This window comes from Mobula birostris, chromosome 2 (genome assembly GCF_030028105.1).
Source record: "Mobula birostris isolate sMobBir1 chromosome 2, sMobBir1.hap1, whole genome shotgun sequence".
In the NCBI taxonomy this organism is placed as follows: domain Eukaryota; kingdom Metazoa; phylum Chordata; class Chondrichthyes; order Myliobatiformes; family Myliobatidae; genus Mobula; species Mobula birostris.
This window is the reverse complement of record NC_092371.1, coordinates 166,026,837-166,050,814: the sequence shown is the minus strand read 5'-3', so window position 1 is coordinate 166,050,814 and position 23,978 is coordinate 166,026,837. Positions and strand designations below refer to the sequence as shown.

At 42.4% G+C, this 23,978-nt stretch overlaps 1 protein-coding gene across 1 annotated transcript in view; it reads right to left on the bottom strand.

The window, feature by feature from the left end:
* Positions 1 to 23,978, bottom strand: part of spast (spastin) — a 62,955-nt gene that overhangs the window by 19,730 nt on the left and 19,247 nt on the right. The window contains exons 4-7 of the mRNA XM_072250957.1: positions 18,651 to 18,838; positions 11,352 to 11,488; positions 8,442 to 8,535; positions 4,080 to 4,154 (exon numbers count right to left, since the gene is read on the bottom strand). Coding sequence (XP_072107058.1) covers positions 4,080 to 4,154; positions 8,442 to 8,535; positions 11,352 to 11,488; positions 18,651 to 18,838 — 494 coding nt within the window. The remainder of the gene's footprint in view (positions 1 to 4,079; positions 4,155 to 8,441; positions 8,536 to 11,351; positions 11,489 to 18,650; positions 18,839 to 23,978) is intronic.

Sequence of the window (23,978 nt, the reverse complement as noted above, 5' to 3'; positions counted from 1 at the left end):
TGAAATGGTGGAGCAGACTCGATGGGCCAAAATGACCTAATTCTGCCCCTTTCTCTTATGGTCTTACATGAGCACCAAGTACTGAGGCTTCACTTGTCTCCTCTACTACACAATGCCCCAGTCAGCTGGACTTTGCTGCACCTTTGACTGCAAGTCCATCGGGCAGTGATCAGCACTGAATGTACTGTAGACACTGTGGGACAGGGACACTATGGATTATGAATTTGTCATCTGAGCAAACAGTCCAAATAATGAAGCATTCTGTCATATTGCCAGATCTGACAACGAAGCACCAAGGCCTTGCTTGGCCAGTGGTGAGAGGTGCCCTCTCAGTCAGAGCTTTCCTCTATGGAAGAGATGTACCCCTCACATGTGCTGTACTTGGGACAGCCATAGCACGGAAGAGATGGTCACGCATCTGTCTCTTTGCAGACTGTGGACTTGTTAACAGGATGTGGAGATGGACGCAAGGGTCCATGTCCCTATTCATCCCAGCAATGCGTAACAGCGGATTCTGATCTCGGGCACATGCACCAAGCCAGACAAGTGCTGCTGGAAGGTCATCAACCCTGTGAAACTCCCTCTGGTCTGTCTGGAACCTGCTGGTCTTCCAGATTCTGGGATGCAGACTGGCATACTGCAGGCTGCAGGACTATGTACTGAAGGACACACTGAATCTTGGTGCAGCCAATGCACCGTGGGAAACGACTACAGTATGAGTTCCTTCCACTGCTGCATGGGGGGGGAGGGGGGGGGGAGGGGAGGCGGGGAGGGCGGGTTGGGAGGAAAAGTTGGATGAGGAATCCTCTCAAACAATGAAAGGGGCATCAACTCAGTGACCCACACCAGGAGAAATGCTGCTGTGCTGGTTTTGATTTTTCTTTACAGTTTATACTACTGAATGGAACAACCAGAGATGATAAGGTTTTGCTTTGCATTGTTTCTTCCTTTGTATATTTTTTTATATAATGAATAAAGTCTATTGTTGAAAGAAACAAAACACTAGTATCTGCCAAAGCGTAGTGGTGAGCCCTCAACCAAGTTAGTTAACATGGAAATGTAAAATCCAGATTGAACTCAATTGTGATCCTGAGTGAGAACCGAATCATCAAGATTACCATCTTTCAAATGGGAGACAAGACAAAAGAGACAATTTCTAACACAATAGCAATTAGCACACTGTTATATTCTGAGTTTGCTATGGAGAAAGAGTCTAGCTCACTTCGTTTGTCACAGCCAAAGAACACTTTTGAACTGAAAAGTGCAAATTAATACCTCCTCAGATTAGAGGTTAGAAACATATAAAACATACAGCACAATACAGGTCCTTCGGCCCACAAAGTTGTGCCGAACATGTCCTTACCTTAGAAATTACCTGCTACCCATAGCCCTCTATTTTTCTAAACTCCATGTACCTATCCAGGAGTCTCTTAAAAGACCCTATCATATCCACCTCCCCCACTGTCACTGGCAGCCCATTCCATACACTCACCACTCTCTGCGTAAAAAACTGATACCCTGACTTAACTGATATTCTGTACCTACTTCCAAGCACCTTAAAACTGTGCCTTCTCGTGCTAGCTATTTCAGCCCTGGGAAAAAGCCTCTGACTATCCACACGATCAATGCCTCTCATCATCTTATACACCTCTGTCAGGTCACCTCTCATCCTCCATCGCTCCAAGGAGAAAAGGAGCACAAGACATAGGAGCAGAATTAGGCCATTTGGCCCATCAAGATTCCCCTGGTTCTACCGGAATGCAATTTTTATTCCTTTCATCTTGGTCATCTTTCAGTTACTCTAACCCCATAATCCACCCATACATTTACTGTTCCCTTATATACATTTCACATTGTAAACTACACTATGTTTAACAAGGGTTTCTGAAAAGATGAGTTGCATTGAATTGCCCATTTTGGTTCCAGCCTTTGTCAAAGAGCACAGAACATTACAGCACACTGAAGGCCCTTTAGCCTACAATTTGTGCTGACCTTTTAACCTATTCCAAAAGCAAATTAATCCTTCCCTTCTACATAACCTCCCATTTTTCTTATCCATGTGCCTATCTAAGAGTTCTTTAAATGTCCCTAACGTCTCAGCCTCTACCAATATCCACAGCAGGGTGTTCCACGCATCCACTGCTCTCTGAAGAAAACTTACCCCTGACAACTTCCTATACTTTCCTCCAATTATGAGCCCCTGCTGGAGCCATTTCTGCCCTGGGAAAATCACTCAACCAAAGGATTGATGAGTAGCTTTTCTACTCTCTCTATTTTTTACCCTCAGATCAAAAGGAAAAACTTTGGTAGGCAAACTTTTATCTTTGATCTCCCGCAATGCAGTTTATACACATTGCAGCTGATAACCAGCAGTCATCCCAATTACAGACTGAGTTGCCAGTTCCACATGACCACAGGCACAACTATCGGCAGACAATAACACGAGCATCCACCATGTTCCAGTCCTGTGTCTTCCTGTCACAAGGGCTTGGAATCTGCAGTCACAGCTAGACCAACACTGAATGAAAGCCACTGTGTGCTTTGAATTGGACAGCTATTGTTCAAGGGGGATGGTATACCACGGGCATAAAATGAGTGTGGGAGAATCAGGCGTCAGCTTCAGCAGCTTAAACTGCATTTGAAAACAGGCTCATTTGGATCCTGTCAAGAAAGTTGAGCACAAATCAGCCTGTTAAGCTGCAGGGACCAGCTGGAGTCTGTGCAAGCCACACAGCAGGAGATCAATAGTGCACACACTGCAAGAGAAAGTACAGAACCCTCAGGATTATGATTACCATATCTGCTCAAAGTGACAGAACTCCGACGGACAGGAATACTAATAAATTACACAAAGAGCTGGAGGAGCTCAGTAACATCTATGAAGAGGAATAAATTGTTGACAATTCCAGCCGAGACCCTTCATCAGGATCAAAATGTTGACTGTTTATTCCTCTCCCTGACCTGCTGACTTTCTCCAGCAGTTTGCATGTGTTCCCCAATACTTCCAGCATCTGCTGAACCTTTTGTGTTTATCAGTCCTTAGTCACGAAAATTAAATTTATGACCGATAACTTTGTAGCATTTGATGACTCTGGGGCTGTACTTACTGGAGTTTAGAAGGATGGGGGGGGGGGGGGGGGGAGAGAGAAGAAAAGAAGAGGAGTATAATTGAAACCTATTGAATACTGAAAAGCCTCGATGGAGACAGATGAGTAAAAGACTTTTCCAATAGTGGGAGAGTCGAGGACCGGAAGACACAGCCTCAGAATATAAGGACATCCCTTTAGAATACAGATGAAGAGGAATTTCTTTAGCCAGAGGTTGGTGAACCTGTGAAATTCATTGCCACAGACAGCTGTGGAGGTCAATGGGTATATTTAAAGTGGAGGCCGATAGGTACATAATTAATAAGGGCATCAAAAGTTATGGAGATAAGGCAGGAGAATGGGATTGAGAAAGACAATAATCAGCCATGACCGAATTGTGGAGCAGACTTAATTAGACAAAAGGCCCAATTCTACTCCTATGTCTTATGGTCTTAAACAGCTCAGTATTATATTTAGCACTATATTTACAACACAGGAGGCAAACATCTTATATTTTTTTGAAAATGTAAAATCCCCCAAGTACATGGCCACATTCATTTGAAGATGAAGTGAATAGGTGACTAATAAGGATATTGTAATTATAGGGCCTTTTCATTTTTTGAAATTTCATCATTATAATATAAATAGCATATCAGACAATTTGTATTCAACCAAAATGTGCTGCAATCAACCAACTTACCAGAGAAAAACAGTTCTTCAAAACACTGACTTTCTACATCCAGTAGAGGGCACAATTCAATTTCTGATCCAAGAGCATTTTGATGACCTAAACTATGTGCTCAAGTGTCTTAACAGGGGTCTTACTTCCTTCCAATTTGACTATCCACTGAGCCTCATCAGACATTAAAAACCACATCCATTCAGCGATACAAATTAAATTAGGAAAACAAAAGTGCAGTAGGCGAGTAAAACAAGGGTAATCTTGAAGCACCACAGCTTTGGTTTTGTCAGGCGCATTGGATATTTACATACCAACATTGTTTTCCCATTTCCGGGTGGGCCAAACAAGAGCAATCCTCGAGCTGGAGCTCTTAGCCCTGTGAACAACTTGAGGCAAGAAAGAGGAAAAACAAATTAAAGATTAGGTCATGCCCAAAGCCAGCAAAATGTCATTAAATAGCATCTGTATCAAATTCAAGTTTAATTATTATTCAACTTTACACAAATACAGCCGAACGAAACGGTTTCTATGGGAACAAGGTGGAAATACACACAGCACATTCAAAATAGCAAGCACACAAAGAAATATATATACTCAAAGTCCAAAATAAATTTATTATCCAAGTACATATCTGTCATCAAATACTACCTTCAGATTCATTTTCTTGCAGACATTCACAGTAGAGCAAAAAGACAACAGAATTTATGAAAAACTATACACAAAGAATGACAAAAAGAACAATGTGCAAAAGACAAACTGTGCAAAAAAAAAAAATTAATATTGAGACCTTGAGTTGTAGAGTCCTTGAAAGTGAGCCCATGGGTTGTGTGCAGTGACCATTTCAGTGTTCAGGTGAGTGAAGTTGTTCACACTGGTTCAGGAACCTGATAGCTGTAGGGCAAACATGAGGAAATCTGCAGATGCTGGAATTTCAAACAACACACCTAAAAAATGCTGGTGAACTTAGTACCTCTTCCTATAGATGCTGCCTGGCCTGCTGCGTTCACCAGCATTTTTTTTAAATGTGTGTTAGTTGTAGGGCAATAACTGTTCCTGAACCTGGTGCTATGGGACCCAAGGCTCCTGTACCTTCTTCCTGATGACAGCTGCAAGAGGAGAACATGGCTTGGATGGTGGTGGCCCTAGATGATCAACGCTGCTTTCTTGTGCCAGCGTTCCCTGTAGTCACTGACTCAATGCAAGTAAATGCCAGTCTCTGCATAGCAAGGTGCATAAAGCTCCATCCCACAGAACCCTATGGCACAATTTATTGAGGATGGCTTGGCTTTGGGGGGAAATAGCTCCCACACAAGGCTAAATGAGTTGCTACAGGATAATATGCAGTTGAGCCAAATGAATGATTTTTCTATTTTAAACTTACACTTGCAGGATGTGGGTGTCACTGCCGGGGTTTAACTTGTTACCCATCTCCACTTGGCATACAACACAGTTTAAACTCTCACTTTTTAATCTTATTTTGTTTAGGGATACTGCATGGTAACAGATCCTTCCGACCCAATGAGACAGTGCCATCCAGTTACAGCCATGTGACCAACCAACCTACTAAACCACGTCTTTGGAATGTGGAGAAACTTCAGGACCCAGAGGACACCTACTTGGTTACAGGGAGAACATATAAACTCCATACAGACAGCAGAGGGAATTAAACCCAGGTTGCTGGCAGCATAGTAGCATTAGGCTACTTGCTCCAATTCTACAATAAGACAGTCATTAATGATTCGCATCAGGTAGAGACTTCTTTAGTTATAAAATAGCTAGAAATAGATTCGCTGCTACAGTGACAAATTAATCGTGTGCTTGCTTTCAACAGGAAACTAAGTAAAGATGGGGAGAATGGAATGTGAAGATCTAGTGTAAAATTAAGGTATGTCCAGGTTAGCTTAAGTGAAAGATGAGCACCAGTGTGGATCCATCGACCTCCAACATCACTATTGCTAAATTCACCACCCTGGGAATGAGAGCCATCATCAGCTAAAAACCCAACTCCACCAACTACATTAACAACAAGGCTAGATAAGATCAGAAGCTGGGTATTCTGCAGCTAGACATTCACCCCCGATAACACTAATGCAATCACAGATTCTTCCTACCTTGGGCCTGGTATCGATGGACTACTGGATGACAGCAGCTCCAATAACTGAACAAGCTCAACATCTTTAAAGAAAATCAATGTACTTGAACGATGGCCTATAAAATGATCTGAGTATTTGTTCGCTCCAGCACAAGATACAAAATACACCATACAATATACAATGCAATTACTCGATCAGGTGACAGCACTTCCTTTGCCCACAACTTCACCAACCAGATCTAAGATTCAGATTTATTTGTCACATGCACACTAAAACATAGTGAAGTGTGTCGTTTGTGTTAACAACCAGCACACCCAAAGTCTGGAAATGTCACCACATATTCCGGTGCCAACAAAGCACGCTCATAAAACTCAGCAGAACACACCAATCAACAAAACAGCAGCAGCGAAACAAGCCCCGCCCCTCCCTCCCTCTCACCCATCTACATACAGTCCTTCAACCCCAGGACAGGCTGCCTTCAGCCTCCAGCGAACTTGTGGATTCATAGATACTGAGCCCTGACTTCCCCAGTGGACTGAGATTCACCAAGAATAACAAGAGCAGAAACATTAACAGATGAAAGATCCCCTCCAAGCGACACACTGTCCTGATTTGAAAAGCTATCTCTGGGCCTAAACCCTAGCACCCTCCCAAACAGCACAGTGGGAGTACCTTCACAAGAAAGACCGCAGCGGTTCCAGGAGAAAACTCACAACCAACTTTGGACCAGGGCAACAAATTTTGGCTTTGCCAGGTTTATACTGATCTCAAAAAAAAAAAGAAAGAAAGAAAGAAAGAAAGGGCCAGGTTTAATGTGTAAATCTAGAGTAACTGGGAATTAGGGAACTTAACATTCAATACGGTGGAAGTTACGTAGATGCTGGAATCGGAACATAAACACTGGAATCAGAACATAAGCAATCTGCTGGAGCAACTCAACAGGTCAAGTGGTATATGTGGAGGATAAGGAATTGTCAACATTTCAGGTTAATACCTCACTGCTCAGGTTAGAAGAGCAACACATATTCCATCTTAAAAGACTGCAACCTGATGGCATGAATTCTTTATCTTCTGGAAATTTCTACCCCCCCCACCCCGCCCACATCTTTTTCTAGTCCCCATTCCGGTTCCCCTCTCACCTCTTCTCTTCATGAGCTCATCACTTCCCTCAAGTTCCCTTCCTCCTTCCCTTTCATCCACGGTCCATTATCCTCTCCCATTAGAATCCTCCTTCTCCACCTCCTCCACCAATCACCTTCCAGCTTCTTACTTCATCCCCCACCTCCCCTAACCTCACCTATCAGCTGCCAACATGTACTCCTCCTCCCCCACTTTCTTGTTCTGGCTTCTGACCCCTTCTTTTCCGGACCTGATGAAGGGTTTTGAGTGGGTTGCTCTGAATTTTAGTATGTTTTCAGTATAAAAATGGTGGGCCCATCTTAGTACTACTTGGACCCATGCTCAAACTTCCCTTTGCCTCCTTTGTTATTATTTTGGAGTTCTCTTGCAGAACGACTTCCCATCTTTTCCTTGACCTTATTATTGATAAATTCAGCATGATATCTGAATTGCATCCAGCACTTAACTGTAAAAGCCACTCTTCATTAATTGATCTTTACGAGATGACTTTGCATTCTCTGTCAAGTTCAAGCAACCATAAGCCAACGATGAGAAATCATTCTTCTTATGAGCCTTTAGTTCATTGGTAGAGAAAACAAGCAGCCCTGCAGTGTTGACAACTCAAGGCAAGGGCAATAGGCAGGGAGCCCAGTTTATTAGTTATTATGAACCCTTTCTTACAGTAGACTGCTCAAGTGAGTGTAAAAATGTATTCAAAATTTCACTAAAAATATTGTCCAGTCCATCACAGGCAAAGCCCTCCCCACATGTACAAGGAGCAGTGCCACAGAAAACAGCATCCCATCAAAGACCCCGCCACCCAGGCCATGCTCTCTTCACGCTACTACCAGCTGGCAGGAGGTACAGAAGCCTTGGGTCCTATATCATTAAGTTCAGGAACAGTTATTACTCTACAACATCAGGCACCTGAAACAGCATGAATAACTTCACTCACTTCCACGCTGAAATGACAACCACCAATGGACTTGCTTTCAAGGACTCTACAACTCAGCAGCATTATTTATTTACTTTTTTATTATTATTATTATTGTCTTCTTTTGCACTTTGGTTGTTTGTCAGTCTTTGTTATTTATAGTTTTTGATAAATTCTATTGTATTTCTTTGTTTTCCTGTATACGTCAAGAAAACGAATCTCGAGGTAGTTTTGGGCAACATATACATTCTTTGATAATAAAGTCACTTTGAACGTTGACTACTACTTCTCTGATCTCCCACTCTAGAAGTGTCACACATCCTCAGCTACCCTCTTCCTTTACGTGTACCCATGGCAACTCTGGCTGTTTGTGTTTATATTACTTGCTAGATTACACTCATAATTAACATACTCCCTCAGTACATGTCACCACCCTGACGCAGGTCCCTGTAAAATACTCAGTGTTCTGTTCCAACACTAGCATACACACGGCAAAAGGAACATCCCAAGGAGCGAGCATTGCTTACTTCAGGCCTGAGAGTTGGAAGAATGACAATCTCCTGCAATGCCTGCTTCGCCAGCTCCTGGCCAGCAACATCTTCAAAACGGACAGATGGTGCACTGCGTAAAGGGAGACATTAATAAACGTTACTTACAGCACTGTCCAGGGCCATACAGACACTTTAAAATCGACAGCTTTACAACCACACACCCAATTACAGCAAAACTTCAATAATCCCACCTCTTGGATGTGACCCACAAGATGATGTTTTAACTGACCTTAACCTTGGTCTCTTTAAACTGACTGGGATCTTGTTTCCTGCTCCAACTTTAGGCTTACCAGGTTCACTGAAAATTTTATTGTATGTAACACATCACCAAAAAAATAGTAAACATGTTTTGGGGTTTCAATAGGAGCAACACCCAGCAGACCATAAAATCTGAAGTCCCATTTGTACCAGATTAAATGGACTTTTACTGTACCTGGTTCCCCTTTACTCACATTGTCAACCCCTGCAGGACAGGAACAACTACTAGAATAAATATTGTTAATAAACAAAAGCCCTCCTCTTTAAAAAAAAACACCTACAAATCTCTCCCACATTCCACCGTATTCATGGGAGGGGTGGTTGTTGGGAGAATGCATTAATGCTATACTGGTATGGAGAGGGCACTGTACAGGATCGGAATAATTTGCAGAGGGTTGCAAACTTTGTCAGGTCCATTATGGGTACTAGCCTCCACAGCATCGAGGACATCTTGAAAAGGCGACATCCATCATTAAGGACCCCTACCACCCAGGACATGCCCTCTTCTCATTGCTACCATCAGGGAGGAGGTAAAGGAACTTGACGGCACCATGCTGAACATTTTAGGAGCAGCTTCTTCCCCTCTCCCATCAGATTTCTGATTGGACAAGGAACCAACCCATGGCACTACTTTACTATTTTTGCAGTCTTTTTGCACTAAATTTTAAACTTTTTAAAATATATTTATTATACAGTTTTCCTTTACATATTGCAATGTACTGCTGCTGCAAAACATCTAATTTCATGACATACATCAGCAATAAACCGGATTCTGATACTGTTCCGCCAACGATTACTTCTGAAGCAACAGTTGATGTCAAAACCAGCCAACAATCCGAACTTGAGCAATGTGGGGGTTGGTACGAGTGGATAAGGGGAGACAAGGAACTTTGGAATATTATTTCTGCTCTTGATTACAATCCTTTGTACACTTGAAGGGAAAGACAGGAACATGACATACTGTGATAAAAAGGCGGATGTTTGCCATAAAGCCTACAAGAACCAGTGGATACAGCCCTATCCATCACACGTAAAGCCCTCCCTAACGATGAGCACATCTACCCCTAGCGCTGTCGCAGGAAAGCAGCATCCATCATCAAGGACCCCCCACCGCCCAGGCCATGCTCCCTTCTCACCTCTGCTATCAGGAAGGTGGTACCGGAGTCTCAGGACCTACACCACCATGTTCAGGTGCAGTTATTACCCCTCAACTATCGGGCTTGTGAACTAGAGGGAATAGCTTCACTTAACTTTACTTGACCATCACTGAAATGTTCCCACTAAACTGAAGTCACTTTCAAGGACTCATTTCTTATTGCCTTTCTTTAAAGATTTTTTTAAATGATTACAAGACCTTGCTGGACATTAAAAACTTAGAAGTACTGCAGGTCCACTCCACCTGAGAGTTGGTCATTGGCAGAGAAACGAAAGGTGGCATGAAGACAGTGTGAAGTCTAACAGTGAGTGATTGTCTTAGTGGATTGCTGCAAGTCCGGTTCACTAGTTTATTGACGAACAGCAGGCACACAACAGTGCAGTTGCGTGGCCTTGGTCGAAGCAACAACTAGGCCTCAAGCCACAGTGCTGCCTGTTTGCAGCCATCCAGGAGGGAGTCTGTGCCAGAGGCAGTGTGGTGCAGTGTCCATGCTGGTGCTGTCAGTGCTGCCCTCTAGTATTTGCTCAAAAGGCAAGCTGTATTGTGTTTGCAGACTGCTGCAATGTTCATGGACTCAAGGATTTGGACTATATTTTTTGTGTGACTATTTTACCGCCATCTTACGTGTGCAATGTGCTTTGTGCTGTGTATGACAGTTGGTACTGTAGTTTACACCTTGGCCCTGGAGAAATGCTATTTCATTTGGCTGTATTCATGGGTTCCCGTGTATGGGTGAATGACAAGTAAACTTAAACATTATTATTATTACTACTACTACTACTTTTCTCCCCCCTTTCTTTTTGTATTTGCATAGCCCATTGTTCCCCCCCCCACCCCGCACATTAGTTGCTGTCCTCCCTATTGGGTGTGGTCGTTTAATGATTCCATTGTGTTTCTTGTATTTACTGTGATTACCTGCAAGAAACTGAATCTCAAGGCTGTATATGGTTAACATATACATACTTTGATAACAAATTTACTTTGAACATAGTAATATTTACTTTCTGTAGTTGCAGGAATACAGAACACTGATGAAACACACAACAGCCCAAAAGTCAGTACCAGCTTATGAATACCTGTTACCATTTTGATACCGAACAACATCTTCCTGGTCACTTGGAAATGAAACAGAAGTACTCCCCTGACACTACTCCACAATACTCATGATATTGATACAGTACCATCTACTACCATAACTGGACTGGGCTAGACCATTATATGTGACTAATACGTGTGATTAAGAAAATTCACATCTCAGTCAACAAATTCAAATTCAGCTTCAGAGCTCCAGGGGGGAAAAAAATCAACACCTGTAACAATAAAGCTGTGGGATTTCAAGAAACTTCCAACTGGGTCATTAATGAGCTTCAGGGAAGGAAATCACTGTCTCTAACAAAAGTGTAGTATGTAGATTTTGTTTTTAAACTGGATGCCCAATCCAACTGAAATCTATCCCACATGTTCACATTCACCTGTCCACCACTTCATTCAGGATTAGGTTTGCCAACTTGCTGTCAACATTACGAAAATTTTTCAAGTCTTTCTTCTTCTGAGGAGTTCCAGCAGGGGTTGTGGGTTTGTTCGGTCTGTTATGCTTTGAACTTGTGGCCTGTTTTAAAAACAAAAACATATCAAATAAACCTTCAAATCAAGATATAATAAAACTCTCTACCATCTTGCCGATCTTTTTTTTAAAATCTGTAACCTCTGGCTATCTCCTAATTCTTCAAATTCTAACACTTATGAATCCCTACACACAATGTGCTGGAGGAACCCAGTGGGTGTGGCAGTATCCATGGCACAACATTGTGGGCTGATGGGCATGTACTCTGCTGTACTATTCAATGGTCTGTGCTCTGTAAAAAGAGTCTATAACATACATATATTGGTGTGTGCCTGGCATGCAAGGCACCGGGAAAGTCTTTCTGAACAGGTCAGAATCTAAGGACTTGCATTACCAGTAGAAATCAGGCAAAAGGCACTGGAGTAAATGTCATCCATGCAGACTGCCCATGAGGCCCTCGCCCCCCGCCCGGCCATTCGATCTCCAATGATCTAAAAACAGACTTGGAATTCTACAGCAGTCCTATTTTTAAATACAGCCTCACGTCACCTGAAATATAATAATTAAAGCCAATTAGTTATAGTGTGGGCAATATTGTGATGTGAGAAATACAGTAGCCAACTTCCACACAATTTATAGTCAACATTTTGGGCCGAGCCCCATCACGATTATGATTATGATTGTGGTTATGAGGACATGCAGTCCTCTTTTATTGTCATTTAGTAATGCATGCATTAAGAAATGATACAATGTTCCTCCGGTGTGATATCACAGAAACACAAGACAGATCAAGACTGAAAAACTGACAAAAACCACATAATTATAACATATAGTTACAACAGTGCAAGCAATACCATAACTTGATGAAAAACAGGCCATGGCCACGGTAAAAAAAAGTTCAAAGTCTCTCAAAAGTCCCATGATCTCGCGCAGACGGAAGAAGAAAGAAAACTCTCCCTGCCATGCTTCCAGCGCCACAAACTTGCCAATGTAGCATCTTGGGAGCACCCGACCACAGTCCAACTCTGAGTTGTCTGAAAACTTTGAGCCTCCGAAACCGAGCACCATCTCTGCCGAGTGCTTCGACCCCAGGCCCGGCCGCCAGCAGCAGGCAAAGCTAAGGATTTGGGGCCTACCCTCCAGAGATTCTCGATCGCACAGTAGCAGCAGCAGCGAACCGAGCATTTCAGAAATTTCTCCAGATGTTCCTCCGTGCTTCTCACGTCTGTCTCCATCAAATCAGAATTGTGCACGGCCCCCTAATTAACAAATACGATATCATTTCACCGGAGAGGCAGCGCGCGCTGCGTCGTGTCGCCATCTTCTCCTCCATCAGAGCTGATGGAAGGACTTAGCCAAAAGGTTCACTACTATTCCTCTACTGCAATGCTGCCTGGCCTGCTGAGTTCCTCCAGCTTCTGCAGAATCTCCTGTTGATATATGGGGTTTAAAGAAAATAGAGTTCTCCCAGAAGGTAATCCTTTCCAGCTTCTAGAATCATTAGTAGCCACTTCAGAAAGAGGCAGAAGAAAACCAAAGCCAGGGCAAATTAACTGCAATGCTATATTTAGAGGTCAAATTACAATAGGTGCAGTGCAGCCACTCGAGTCAAGTATGTTCCCTTAATGGAGAACCCTTGTTAAGCAAAGTCATGCACATGGTGAGGCTGATACACAGATGGCCCTTGTCAGATTGAGGTCAGAGTCCAGAGCCTAGAGGCATGGAATGCAAGATGACTGGGGATCAATCACTGCTGCAGCCTTCCTCTGCCTACACTGCCACTGTGATCTTCTGCCTGCTCCACTGTTGAGGTCTTCACTGGATTACTTTTTGTTTGGAACCTCCCCCTTGACCTTACTACCATGGGTGACCCTACCAGGGGCTAAGCTACAGACAACATTGCTCTTAGGATCTCAGGAACCGACAAGCTTCTCCACAACGACATGGAGACGATCTTCGCAGGATTCCACATCATTAACAGCCTGTCCCATGTGCCACAGTGCCTAGAAATTCTCAGCAAACAGCAAGCAGACTGACATTTCCAGTGACAGATGTTTTAGAAGGATTCTGGACACAGATGGTAGCTTAACTATTGCCTCTAAAGACTGGTTTTGCAGTTTATTATACTGCTTAGTGAGCAAACTCCATCTGTTACCTATTTGGTCAATTTAAAAATTAATATGTCTGCAAGTTTCAGGCCAGCAGCAGTAAGTTCAAAATGCTCAAAAAGATTGACCGTTTTGGACAATACTTTAAGGGAAATATTTTCAGAGCTGTTCTGGAAGAGTACAGTTGCAATACTAACAGTTCTTTCAGGGAGCAGTCACAAGTGTGATGCATCAAATTGTCTCTTCCCATGCTCTGATTCCACACATTCATTTGCAGAAGTTAAACGGTTAAAACAGAACCGTTCATCTAGTTCCTAATTCTTAATTTCATTCTCCTTAATACACTAACATCCTCAAAGTTAAAATTAGGCTACTGAAACAAAAATAATTTATGAAGAGGATGCTTCCAATCATGAGGTAGATTAGGATCAGGGGTAGAAACCCAGAATACAAGATTCCCTTTAAAACAGAGACGAGGAGGAATTTACTTTGTTAAAGGATGGTGAATCTGTGTAATTTGTTGCCACAGACAGTTATGGAAACCAATTCATTGTGTGAAGTTAAAACAGAAGTTGATAGGTTCTTGATTAGTACAGGCATGAAAGGTTACAGGGAGACAGCGGGAGAATGGGGTTGAGAGAGTTAATAAATCAGCCATGATTAAATGGCCAAATGGCCTAATTCCACTCCTATGTCTTATGGGCTTAATACCAAAGTGACATTTGATAGCAAAACAAATGCGAATTCCATGCTTTAAATGCTGGTTATTAAGTTTGGAGATCCAAGAGAGTCAGGGATCCATGTAATCTTAATGTTAAAATATCATGAACAAACAAAAAAACCAAGCTGATCTTTACATCTGTTTGATAGGAATACCATGAACATTACGAACCTCAGTGAGGCCACATCTGGATTAGTGAGAGAAGTTCTGGACACCACATGCATGTGTATATATTTACTGGCCTTCAGGGAACATGGTGCAGATTTACAAGTACCGTGGTTCTTTAGACGCAGACACTGTGTGTAAGCACAGATTACTACACTGTGTGTAAGCACTTAGGCCAATGATGTTGTGCTGACCTTTTAACCTACTCCAAGATCAATCTAACCCTTCTCTCCTACATCACCCTCCTTTTTTTCTATCATCCATGAACTTACAGGTGTGAATGTGCACCCATTATTGTATAATATCCCTGTACATCTGTACTTAAGGTAACTTTTTATTCTTTCTTGCCTGTCTAATATTTGTATATCTGAGCACTTGTAATGCCACTGTGACACTAATTTCCTTTGGGATCAATAAAGTATCTAGGAGTCTCTTAAATGTCCTTAATGTATGTGCCTCTATCATCACTCCTGAAAGCACATTCCACACACCCACGACTGTGTAAAAAAAGCTACCTCCAATAACTCAAGCAGCACACACAAAATGCTGGAGCAACTCAGCAGGCCAGGCAGCATCTATGGAAAAAAACAGTCGACATTTCGGGCTGAAACCCTTTGGCAGGACTGGAGAAAAAAGGCTGAGGAGTAGCTCTCACAGCTATCTGGACAATACCTCATCCCACGCTGCTACTTGTAAAAAAAAAAACACCATCCCCTTCTCTCAATTCCTCTGTCTCCACTGCATCTGCTCTCAGGATGAGGCTTTTCATTCTAGAACAAAAGAGATGTCCTCCTTTTTCAAAGAAAGTGGCTTCCCTTCCTCCACCATCAACGCTGCCCTTAACCGCATCTCTTCCATTTCATGTACGCCTGCCCTCACCCCATCCTCCCATCACCTTACCAGGGATAGGATTCCTCTTGTCCTCACCTACCAATCCAACAGCCTCCACGTCCAGCACATAATTCTCCAAAACTTCCACCACCTCCAAACACATCTTCCCCACCCCACTCCACAGGGACCGCTCTCTACACGACTTCCTTGTCCATTCATCCTGCCCCACTGATCTCCCTTCTGGCACTTAGCCTTGCAAGCAGAACAAGTGCTACACCTGCCTCTACACCTCCTCCCTCACTACCATCCAGGGCCCAAAACAGTCCTTCCAGGTGAGGCGACACTTCACCTGTGAGTCTGTTGGGGTCATTTACTGTGTTCGGTGCTCCCAGTGTGGCCTCATGTATAAATCGGTAAGACCCGACGTAGATTGGGAGACTGCTTCATCGAGCATCTACGCTCCATCCACCAGAACAAGCAGGATATCCCAGTGACCACCCATTTTAATTCTACTTCCTATTCCCATATGTCCATCCATGGCCTCCTCCACTGTCGTGATGAGGCTACACTTAGACTAATACCTTATATTCTGTTTGGGTAGCCTCCAATCTGATGGCATAAACATTGATTTCTCAAACTTCCAGTTGCCTCCCTCCACCCCCTTCACCATTTCACATCCCCTTGCCCCCCTCTCATGTTATCTCCTTGCCTGCCCATCGCCTCTCTCTGGTGTTCCCCCCCACCTCTTTTTTCTTTCTTTCATGGCCTTCTGTCTCTTTCACCAATTAACTGTCGTCTGGCGTTTCTTTCTCCCCTCCCCCCACCTTTCAAATCTACTCCTCAGTATTTTTTCTCCTGTCCTGCCAAAGGGTCTCGGCCCAAAACATCGACTGTACTTTTTTCCATAGATGCTGCCTGGCCTGCTGAGTTTCTCCAGCATTTTGTGTGTGTTGCGCAGATTTCCAGCATCTGCAGACTTTCACTTGTTTGTGACTGCCAATAACTCCTCCATTTTCCCACAATCATCTGAAAATTGTGCCCCTCATATTAGACATTTGCCCTATGTGAAAAGTCTCCTGTTGTCCACTCAATCTATGGCTCTTATCATCCTGTACACCTCCATCAAGTCAGCTCTCATCCTCCTCTCCAAAGAGAAACTCTCTAGCTCGCCCAACCTATCCTCAGGACATGCTCTCTCTGCCAGGCATCAGCCTACTACATCTCCACTGCACCCTTTCAAATGCTTCCACATCCTTCCTATAATGAGGTGAACACAATCCTTCAACTGTGTTTTAACCAGGATCTTACAGATCTGCACGTTACCTCACAGCTCTTGAACTCTGTGATAAGGATTACATTATGATGAAAGATTACACAATCTAGGCTTAGATTGGTTTTCAAAAAAGTTAAGGACTAATGGTTAAAAGCAGAATAAAACTACTTCTATTTGTTGGAAAGTCTTGGACCAGTTTAAAATTTACAGCCAAGTCTTTTGAGAAGACGAGAAAATGCTTCAGTATGCAAAGGAGAATAAAAGTTCATAAAACTTCAGGAATGGTAGTTGATGCAAGATGAATTGTTATCATGGATTTCTGTAATTCGAAAGTTATCAAGCGATATGGAGTTAAATCACTTTTCCACCTTAAAACCACACTTGGAATACAGGTTGACCTTCACTAATCCGGCACCATTGGGACCAGAGGAGTGCCCGATTAGTGAAAATGCCGAATTACACAAGGATCACATTAAGCATAATCAGTGCCGGATTATCGAAGGAACTGGATTACAGGTAGTCGAATTAGTGAAGGTCGACCTGTATTATGCACAGTTTGGGTATATTTAACGGGGAAGTTAATGGGTTCTAGATTAGTAAGGACTTCAAAGGTTATGGAGAGAAGGCAAGAAAATGTGGTTGAGTGGGATAAGTTAGCCATGATGGAATGGGGGATAGACAATGGGCTGAATGGCTTGATTCTGCTCCCATGTCTTATGCTGTTACTGCATCCAAAAGGAATTGAGGGCTAAGTGTCCTACATCAACTCCTGTTTCCCTGCACATCAACTTGATTTAAAAAAGACTTTAAACACTATAAGACATCAACTTTGTAGCAAATTGACTAGCAAGGTGCAGACTAACAGGGAAACTTATCACCAAGCATATTGAATTCAAACTAAGAAATGGATCTTTATGCACTAGCAGTGCACACAATTGAACTGTCATTTAGTTAAAATAAGCCTCTAAGGAAACACCATAATAGCAGAGTGTTGTCTTTAATTTGTTTTACTTTTCAGACATCCATGAGCCACTTGATAGATAACGTAGATAGAGGATTCAGCAAACCAGCTATTACACTGAGGCAGGTTTCAAACCCATGCTTCTTCTTGGTGTTCTTCCTTTAACCTCTATCATGAATGAAGTCTCCTAGCTTTCAACCAGCTTCCTGCTGGCCAGCACCATCACCCACAAGCAGCAACCTGCACTCCCATTTTATTTGACCGTCACATTTAAACTCACTGCTTCCACTTATCTCAATTCTTCATCAGGATCTCAGGAATTGTATTAAAATAATGACAGATCAGCAACTGGAATTTATAGATGTCCAAAATTATTAACCCCATTTGATCCAAATTAAACTTTAGAAAGTACCACCATCCTGCTTTCTCAGCAACTTCTCTTAGAGGCTTACCAAAATACGTCAATAAGCCAACAGGTACTTATCCATCTGTGAACACGTGATGATTTGTAAGGCTTCACAAAAAAAATCAAAAACATGTGGATTTCTACTACCTTCCAATGTCTGATTTGTGAATCAACAATACAAGTAACACCCACATTGCAGCTGTTTAGGTTACAGATATACAATCTTACACAATTTAAGAATCACAGACCAAAATTCTGAAATGGAATAATATCATGGCATATATCATATTGTCATTCAATGGTATCGCCAAATGAAATAACATTCCTCCGGGCCAAGGTGTACAACACAGTACATATAACTCACACATAACACCAAGTAATATTACCACAAGTAAATTAACATATAATAACATTTATTCCAGAAGAGCAATATTTAACACAAGGTCTATATATGACACAGGTTAAAAAAGTAAACAGTACAACGCTACTGGCATTTCACATGTGATGAGTTCTGGATGATGGCAGGGAGTTTAGAAGCCCCATGACCCGGGGGAGGGAGCTGTTTCCCATCTTAACAGTCCTTGTCCTAATGCTGTGGTAACTCCTACCTGATGGTAAAGAGTCAAAGATTGTGGGGCAGATGGAAGGGATGCTTGGCAATGCTATGCAATGCATCAGCACTGTGACATGAGATCACTTGTCATAGTAAACACAGGACATGATAAAGATAAGATAATGATACCTTGGCAGTTGAGGTACTGGGTTGAGCAGGTGCTCGAGATGCACCAGTGATATTGGAGATTCCACTGTGGCTCTGGGCCCTGTGACCACCCTGTCCCGGCGAAGCAGCTCTCGCTGTGCACTTTGAACGAGGCAGAGAATTGCTTGTGTGTATCAAAGGATCCTTTTTCTTTGGAACAGCTCCACTTTCTACAGTTAAAACAGAACTGGTGTCAACTATTGTCAGAACAGACTACATAACCAGCAACATTATTAAACAATGTTCCACAACACTAGCTGTCCATCCATGTCCAAACTAACATATGGTTGAAAGAAAAATTGAAGGCTGTGTGGGAGGGAAGGGTTAGATTGACCTTGAAGTAGGTTAAAGGGTCGGAACGACATTGTGGGCTGAAAGGCCTGTACTGTGTTGCTGGATTCTAAATTTCGATAGAGCCATAGAATTATACAGCATGGAAACTGGCCTTTGGCCCAACTTACCCGTACCAACCAAGTTCTGCTTGTTCATCAGTTTGACCTTGAATTTGAAAACCAAGGTGAGACTCACTGTTATAATTCTCAGTAACACACAAAATGCTTGGAGGAACTCAGGTCAAGCAGCATCTATGGCAAGGAATAAAGAGGCAACTGATGAAGGGTCTCCTGAAATATCATCTTTTTATTCCTACCAATACCTCTACTATGAAACTATGCATCAGTTCCTAATGACAGGAGGGAGGAGAAGATGGTGGCGCGACGCAGCGCGCGTGGCTGTTCCGAATGATATCGATATGTGTTAACTGGGGGCCGTGCACAATCCTGATTTGATACAGACAGCCATGAGGAGCACGGAGGAACATCTAGAGGAACTTCTGAAATGTCTGTTTCGCTGCCACTGTGCGATTGAGAATCTCCGGAGGGGAAGGCCCCAAATCCTCAGCTTTTATTGCCTGTTGCCGGGGCTGGGGTCGAAGCGCTCGGCAGAAATGGTGCTCGGTGTCGGAGAGCTGGTTGGAGACTCGGAGTTGGACTGTGGTCGGATGCTTCATCGGCAAGTTTGCGGTGCTGGAGTTTCACCATCTGCGTGAGATGATGGGACTTCCGAGAGACTTTGAAATTTTTACCGTGCCCATGGTCTGTTCTCATCAAATTACGGTATTGCTTTGCACTGTTGTAACTATATGTTATAATTATGTGGTTTTTGGTCAGTTTAAGTCAGTTTGTCATGTGTTTCTGTGACATCATTCTGGAAAAAACATGGTATCATTTCTTAATGCACGCATTACTAAATGACAATAAAAGAGGACTGCATGTCTTCATAATCTAAAAAATCCAATTACTGATAGAGGAATTCATCTGCCATGTCTTTTGACTGACTGTAAATGAACAAAATCAGCACAGGCTGCATCATTGTCTGGTATGGAGGGGCTACTGCACAGGACCAAAAGAAGCTGCAGAAGGCTGTAAATCTAGTCAGCTCTATCTTGGGTACTAGCCTTCAAAGTACCCAGGACATCTTCTAGGAGCGGTGTCTCAGAAAGTCAGCATCCATTGTTAAGGGCCTCCAGCACCCAGGGCATGTCCTTTTCTCACTGTTACCATCAGGTAGGAGATACAGAAGCCTGAAGGCACACACTCAGCGATTCAGGAACAGCTTCTTCCCCTCTGCCATCTGATTCCTAATGGACATAGAAGCTTTGGACACTACCTCACCTTTTTTTAATATACAGTATATCTGTTTTTGTACACGTTTTAATAATCTATTCAATATACATAATTCATTTGCTTGTTTATTATGTTTTATTTTATTATTTTTTCTCTCTCTCTCTGCTAGATTATGTATTGCATTGAACTACTGCTGCTAAGTTAACAAATTTCACGTCACATGCCAGTGATAATAAACCTGATTCTGACTCTGAGATACCTAGTGGACTGCCTTCACACAATGTTTTAGACAATTGCATCTTCCAAATCTTCATTTTCATTCAAGATGATGCCTGAGAATCTTCATAACTCCTAACACTAAGTAGTGAAATCATTTCACTTTAACTCCCAGCCATTTCTGGCATCTCCAAACCCAAATGCTTGAAACCACAGTGAGCAAAACAGTTCTGAACTGTCTTGCTGCTTATTTTTCACCAACTATTACTAACAAAAAAATCACTGCTTTTTGAACACAAACACAAGCATCTGATGATATTTACAAACTAACTGCTCCAGGCATAGAGTAGTGTCTAATAGTCATTCAACTGCAGGCGACTGACACCAGTTAGAAACTGTTCAGCAACAGTCTCCTGTCCCAATTAAGCAGCATGAGTGCCCAGATAATCTAAGGGAATCCTGGCTATTTTCTTGAGTTAGTTTTTGTCCTTTGTGTTGCCCCAAATAAACAGCTGCCCCGACTAACTGATGGCTGAATTAACCAGAATGTACATGTGAGTGTATATGGAAATAAAGTTAATCCTTGATATCTTCTGAAGCGAGGCAAAGCAGAGAAAACTGGAGGAAATCTCTGGGTGGCACTGTGGTGCAGCTACAGAGCTCCTGCCTCAACTCCAGCAACCCAAATCACTCCTGATCATGGAGTTTGCATTTAGATCACCAGATATAGGAGCAGAATCAGGCCATTTGGCCCATCGAGTCTGCTCCATTTCATCATGGCTGATCCAGTTTCCCTCTCAGCCCCAATCTCCTGCCTTCTCCCTGCATCCCTTCACGCCCTGACCAATCAAGAACCTATCAACATCTACCTTATATACAAGGACACCTCCACAGCTGTTTGGCTAAAGCTTTTCCTCCTCTTCTCCATTCTAAAAAGATGCCCCTCTATTCTGAGGCTGTTCTCTCTGGTCTTAGACTCTCTCACCATAGGAAACATCCTCTCCACACTCATTCTATCAAGCCCTTCCACCATTCGATAGGTTTCAATTAGGACACCCCTCATTCTTCTGAATTCTAGTGAATACAGGCCCAGACCCATCGAACACTCTTCATATGACAAGCCATTCAATCCTGGAATCATTTTCGTGAACCTCCTTTGAATATGGGATGAATAAAATGAATTGGTGTATGTAGTGCTTGATGTGGACTTAGCGGCCCAAAGTGCCAGTTTCTCTACTGTATGATTGTGACTGACAAATATCAGTGAAGGATTCTACCTTATGAACTATAAAGACAGTGTCTGATACTTCAATCAGAATCTCCTTTCTGAGAGAGATTCTCCCTACATGGAAAGACTGAACACAAAAAGTCTGAAAAGTGGATTGAGAAATTGCAGGTGGCATTTAATAGAGGCCGAAGTGTAGCAAAGTAATAGAGGTATACAAAGTAATGAGGGGGAGGAGAGATAAGGTAAACTCAAGCAGGCTTTCTCCTCTCAGATTGGGCAAGACTACAACTAGAAGTCATTGGTTCAGGGAGACTCTAAAAAGACTGCAAGATTAACCAGATAAGTAGTGTGGTAATACAGCATCTGCAATGATACAATATTAGCACATTATCTGCAAGTGGCATTCAAATACCGAGCTAATAAAACTGCTTCAGTTGAACTTAAATACCTTTAGCGTGGTTCAAACCCACAAACTTTTGACAAAGTCAACTGCATCACGGAATCAGAATCTAGTTATTATCACTGACCACGTTATTAGGTACACTGCTCATTAATGCAATTATCTAATCAGCCAACCATGGGGCAGTGACAAAACGCACAGAGCATGCAGACATGGTCAAGAGGTTCGATTGTTGTTCAGACCAAACATCAAAATGGGGAAGAAATGTAATCTAAGTGACTTTGACTGTGGAAAGATTGTGGGTGCCACACAGGGTTGAATATCTCAGAAACGGCTGATCTCCTGGGATTTTCACGCATGACAGTCTCTGGAGTTTACAGAGAATGGTGCAAAAAACAAAACAATCCTGCGAGTGGCAGTTCTGTGGGCAAAAATACTTTGTTAATGAGAGAGACCACAGGAGAATAGCCAGACTGGTTCAAACTGACAGGAAGGTGACAGTAACTCAAATAACCACACGTAACAAGTGGTGTGCAGAAGGGCATCTCTGAACACACATGTTAAACCTTGAGGTGGATGGACCTCAGCAGCAATGAACATTCTGTGGCCACTTTATTAGGTACAGAGATCCATAATAAAGTGACACTGAGTGTATATAAAATATAAATAAATAATGCAAAAAGAGCAAAATAATGAGGTTGTGTTCATGGCTCATTCATAAATCTGATGGCAGAGGCAAAGAAGCTGTTCCTAAAACATTGAGTGTGAGTCCTCAGGCTCCTGCACCTCCTCTCTATTGGAAGTAATGAGAAGAGCACATGGATTGATAACCCATAGCTGAAAATTTTAAGCGAATTAATCAAGCTACTGTTGTCTGGAGTACTGATCCATCAATGTAACTGTGAAACTTATATGTAAGGAATTAACTAAATTTGAACATTTACTTATGGTGATCATGAAGCTCCCACTAGGGTCCTTCAGGAAGGGAAATACGGAATCCACATCTGCTCTGGCAGAGTTGCAATCCCAGATTCACAGTAATAACTGCTCTCTGAAATGGGTGAACAATCCATTCAGTTCAGACGCAATCAGCAATGAATGATGAATGTGGTTTAACCAACAACACTCACATTCTGTACAAGAATAACAAAGGAGACTCTGCACTGTGGAAAACAGCCTTTGGAAATACAAATCATGAAAGGCCACATTATATATGGCACCTCCTCATGATGGCTCAAGGCATTTTACATTTAGTGATGTTATGTAGAAAAACTGTAACAAATGTAATCCTGCAGTCAACAAAGCTAATGATTGGACTTGTGATCCAGTCCTTTTTTGTTTTCAAGTTGAGGTCCTGGCCACCTTAATCTCATTCTGTGCCTTGAATGATCATTGGCCGTCTACACAGGCAGATAGGATCTTTGTTTATAACAACTGCATAATCAGACCAAAACTAACTTATAGATGCCAATACAATAAACAAGATGGGTCAGACAAGGTGTTGTAATGTCACAGTTAATATCAAGTGGCTGCAAAGATCCCACAGATTGCTCAAATAAAGGGAATTTTTCTTATACCTTATTCATTTCTACTTTTTCCACTGCCAATAACTTAGTAAACCATGTTGTCATGTTTCTTTCCACAATGGTTAAATTTAAAGACTACCAGGATTTCATGGTGATGGCAAGCAGCATTCAAATCCAACTCTTTTTCTCCTGCATAGGGGTTGCAATAATATTTTAATATCTTAGGCAAGACACCCAGTGCGCATTGCTCAATGAAACACGGTATCAGCTAAGGGTGCTCGGATATACATGCAAAAAGTTACTTCTTTCCCTTTG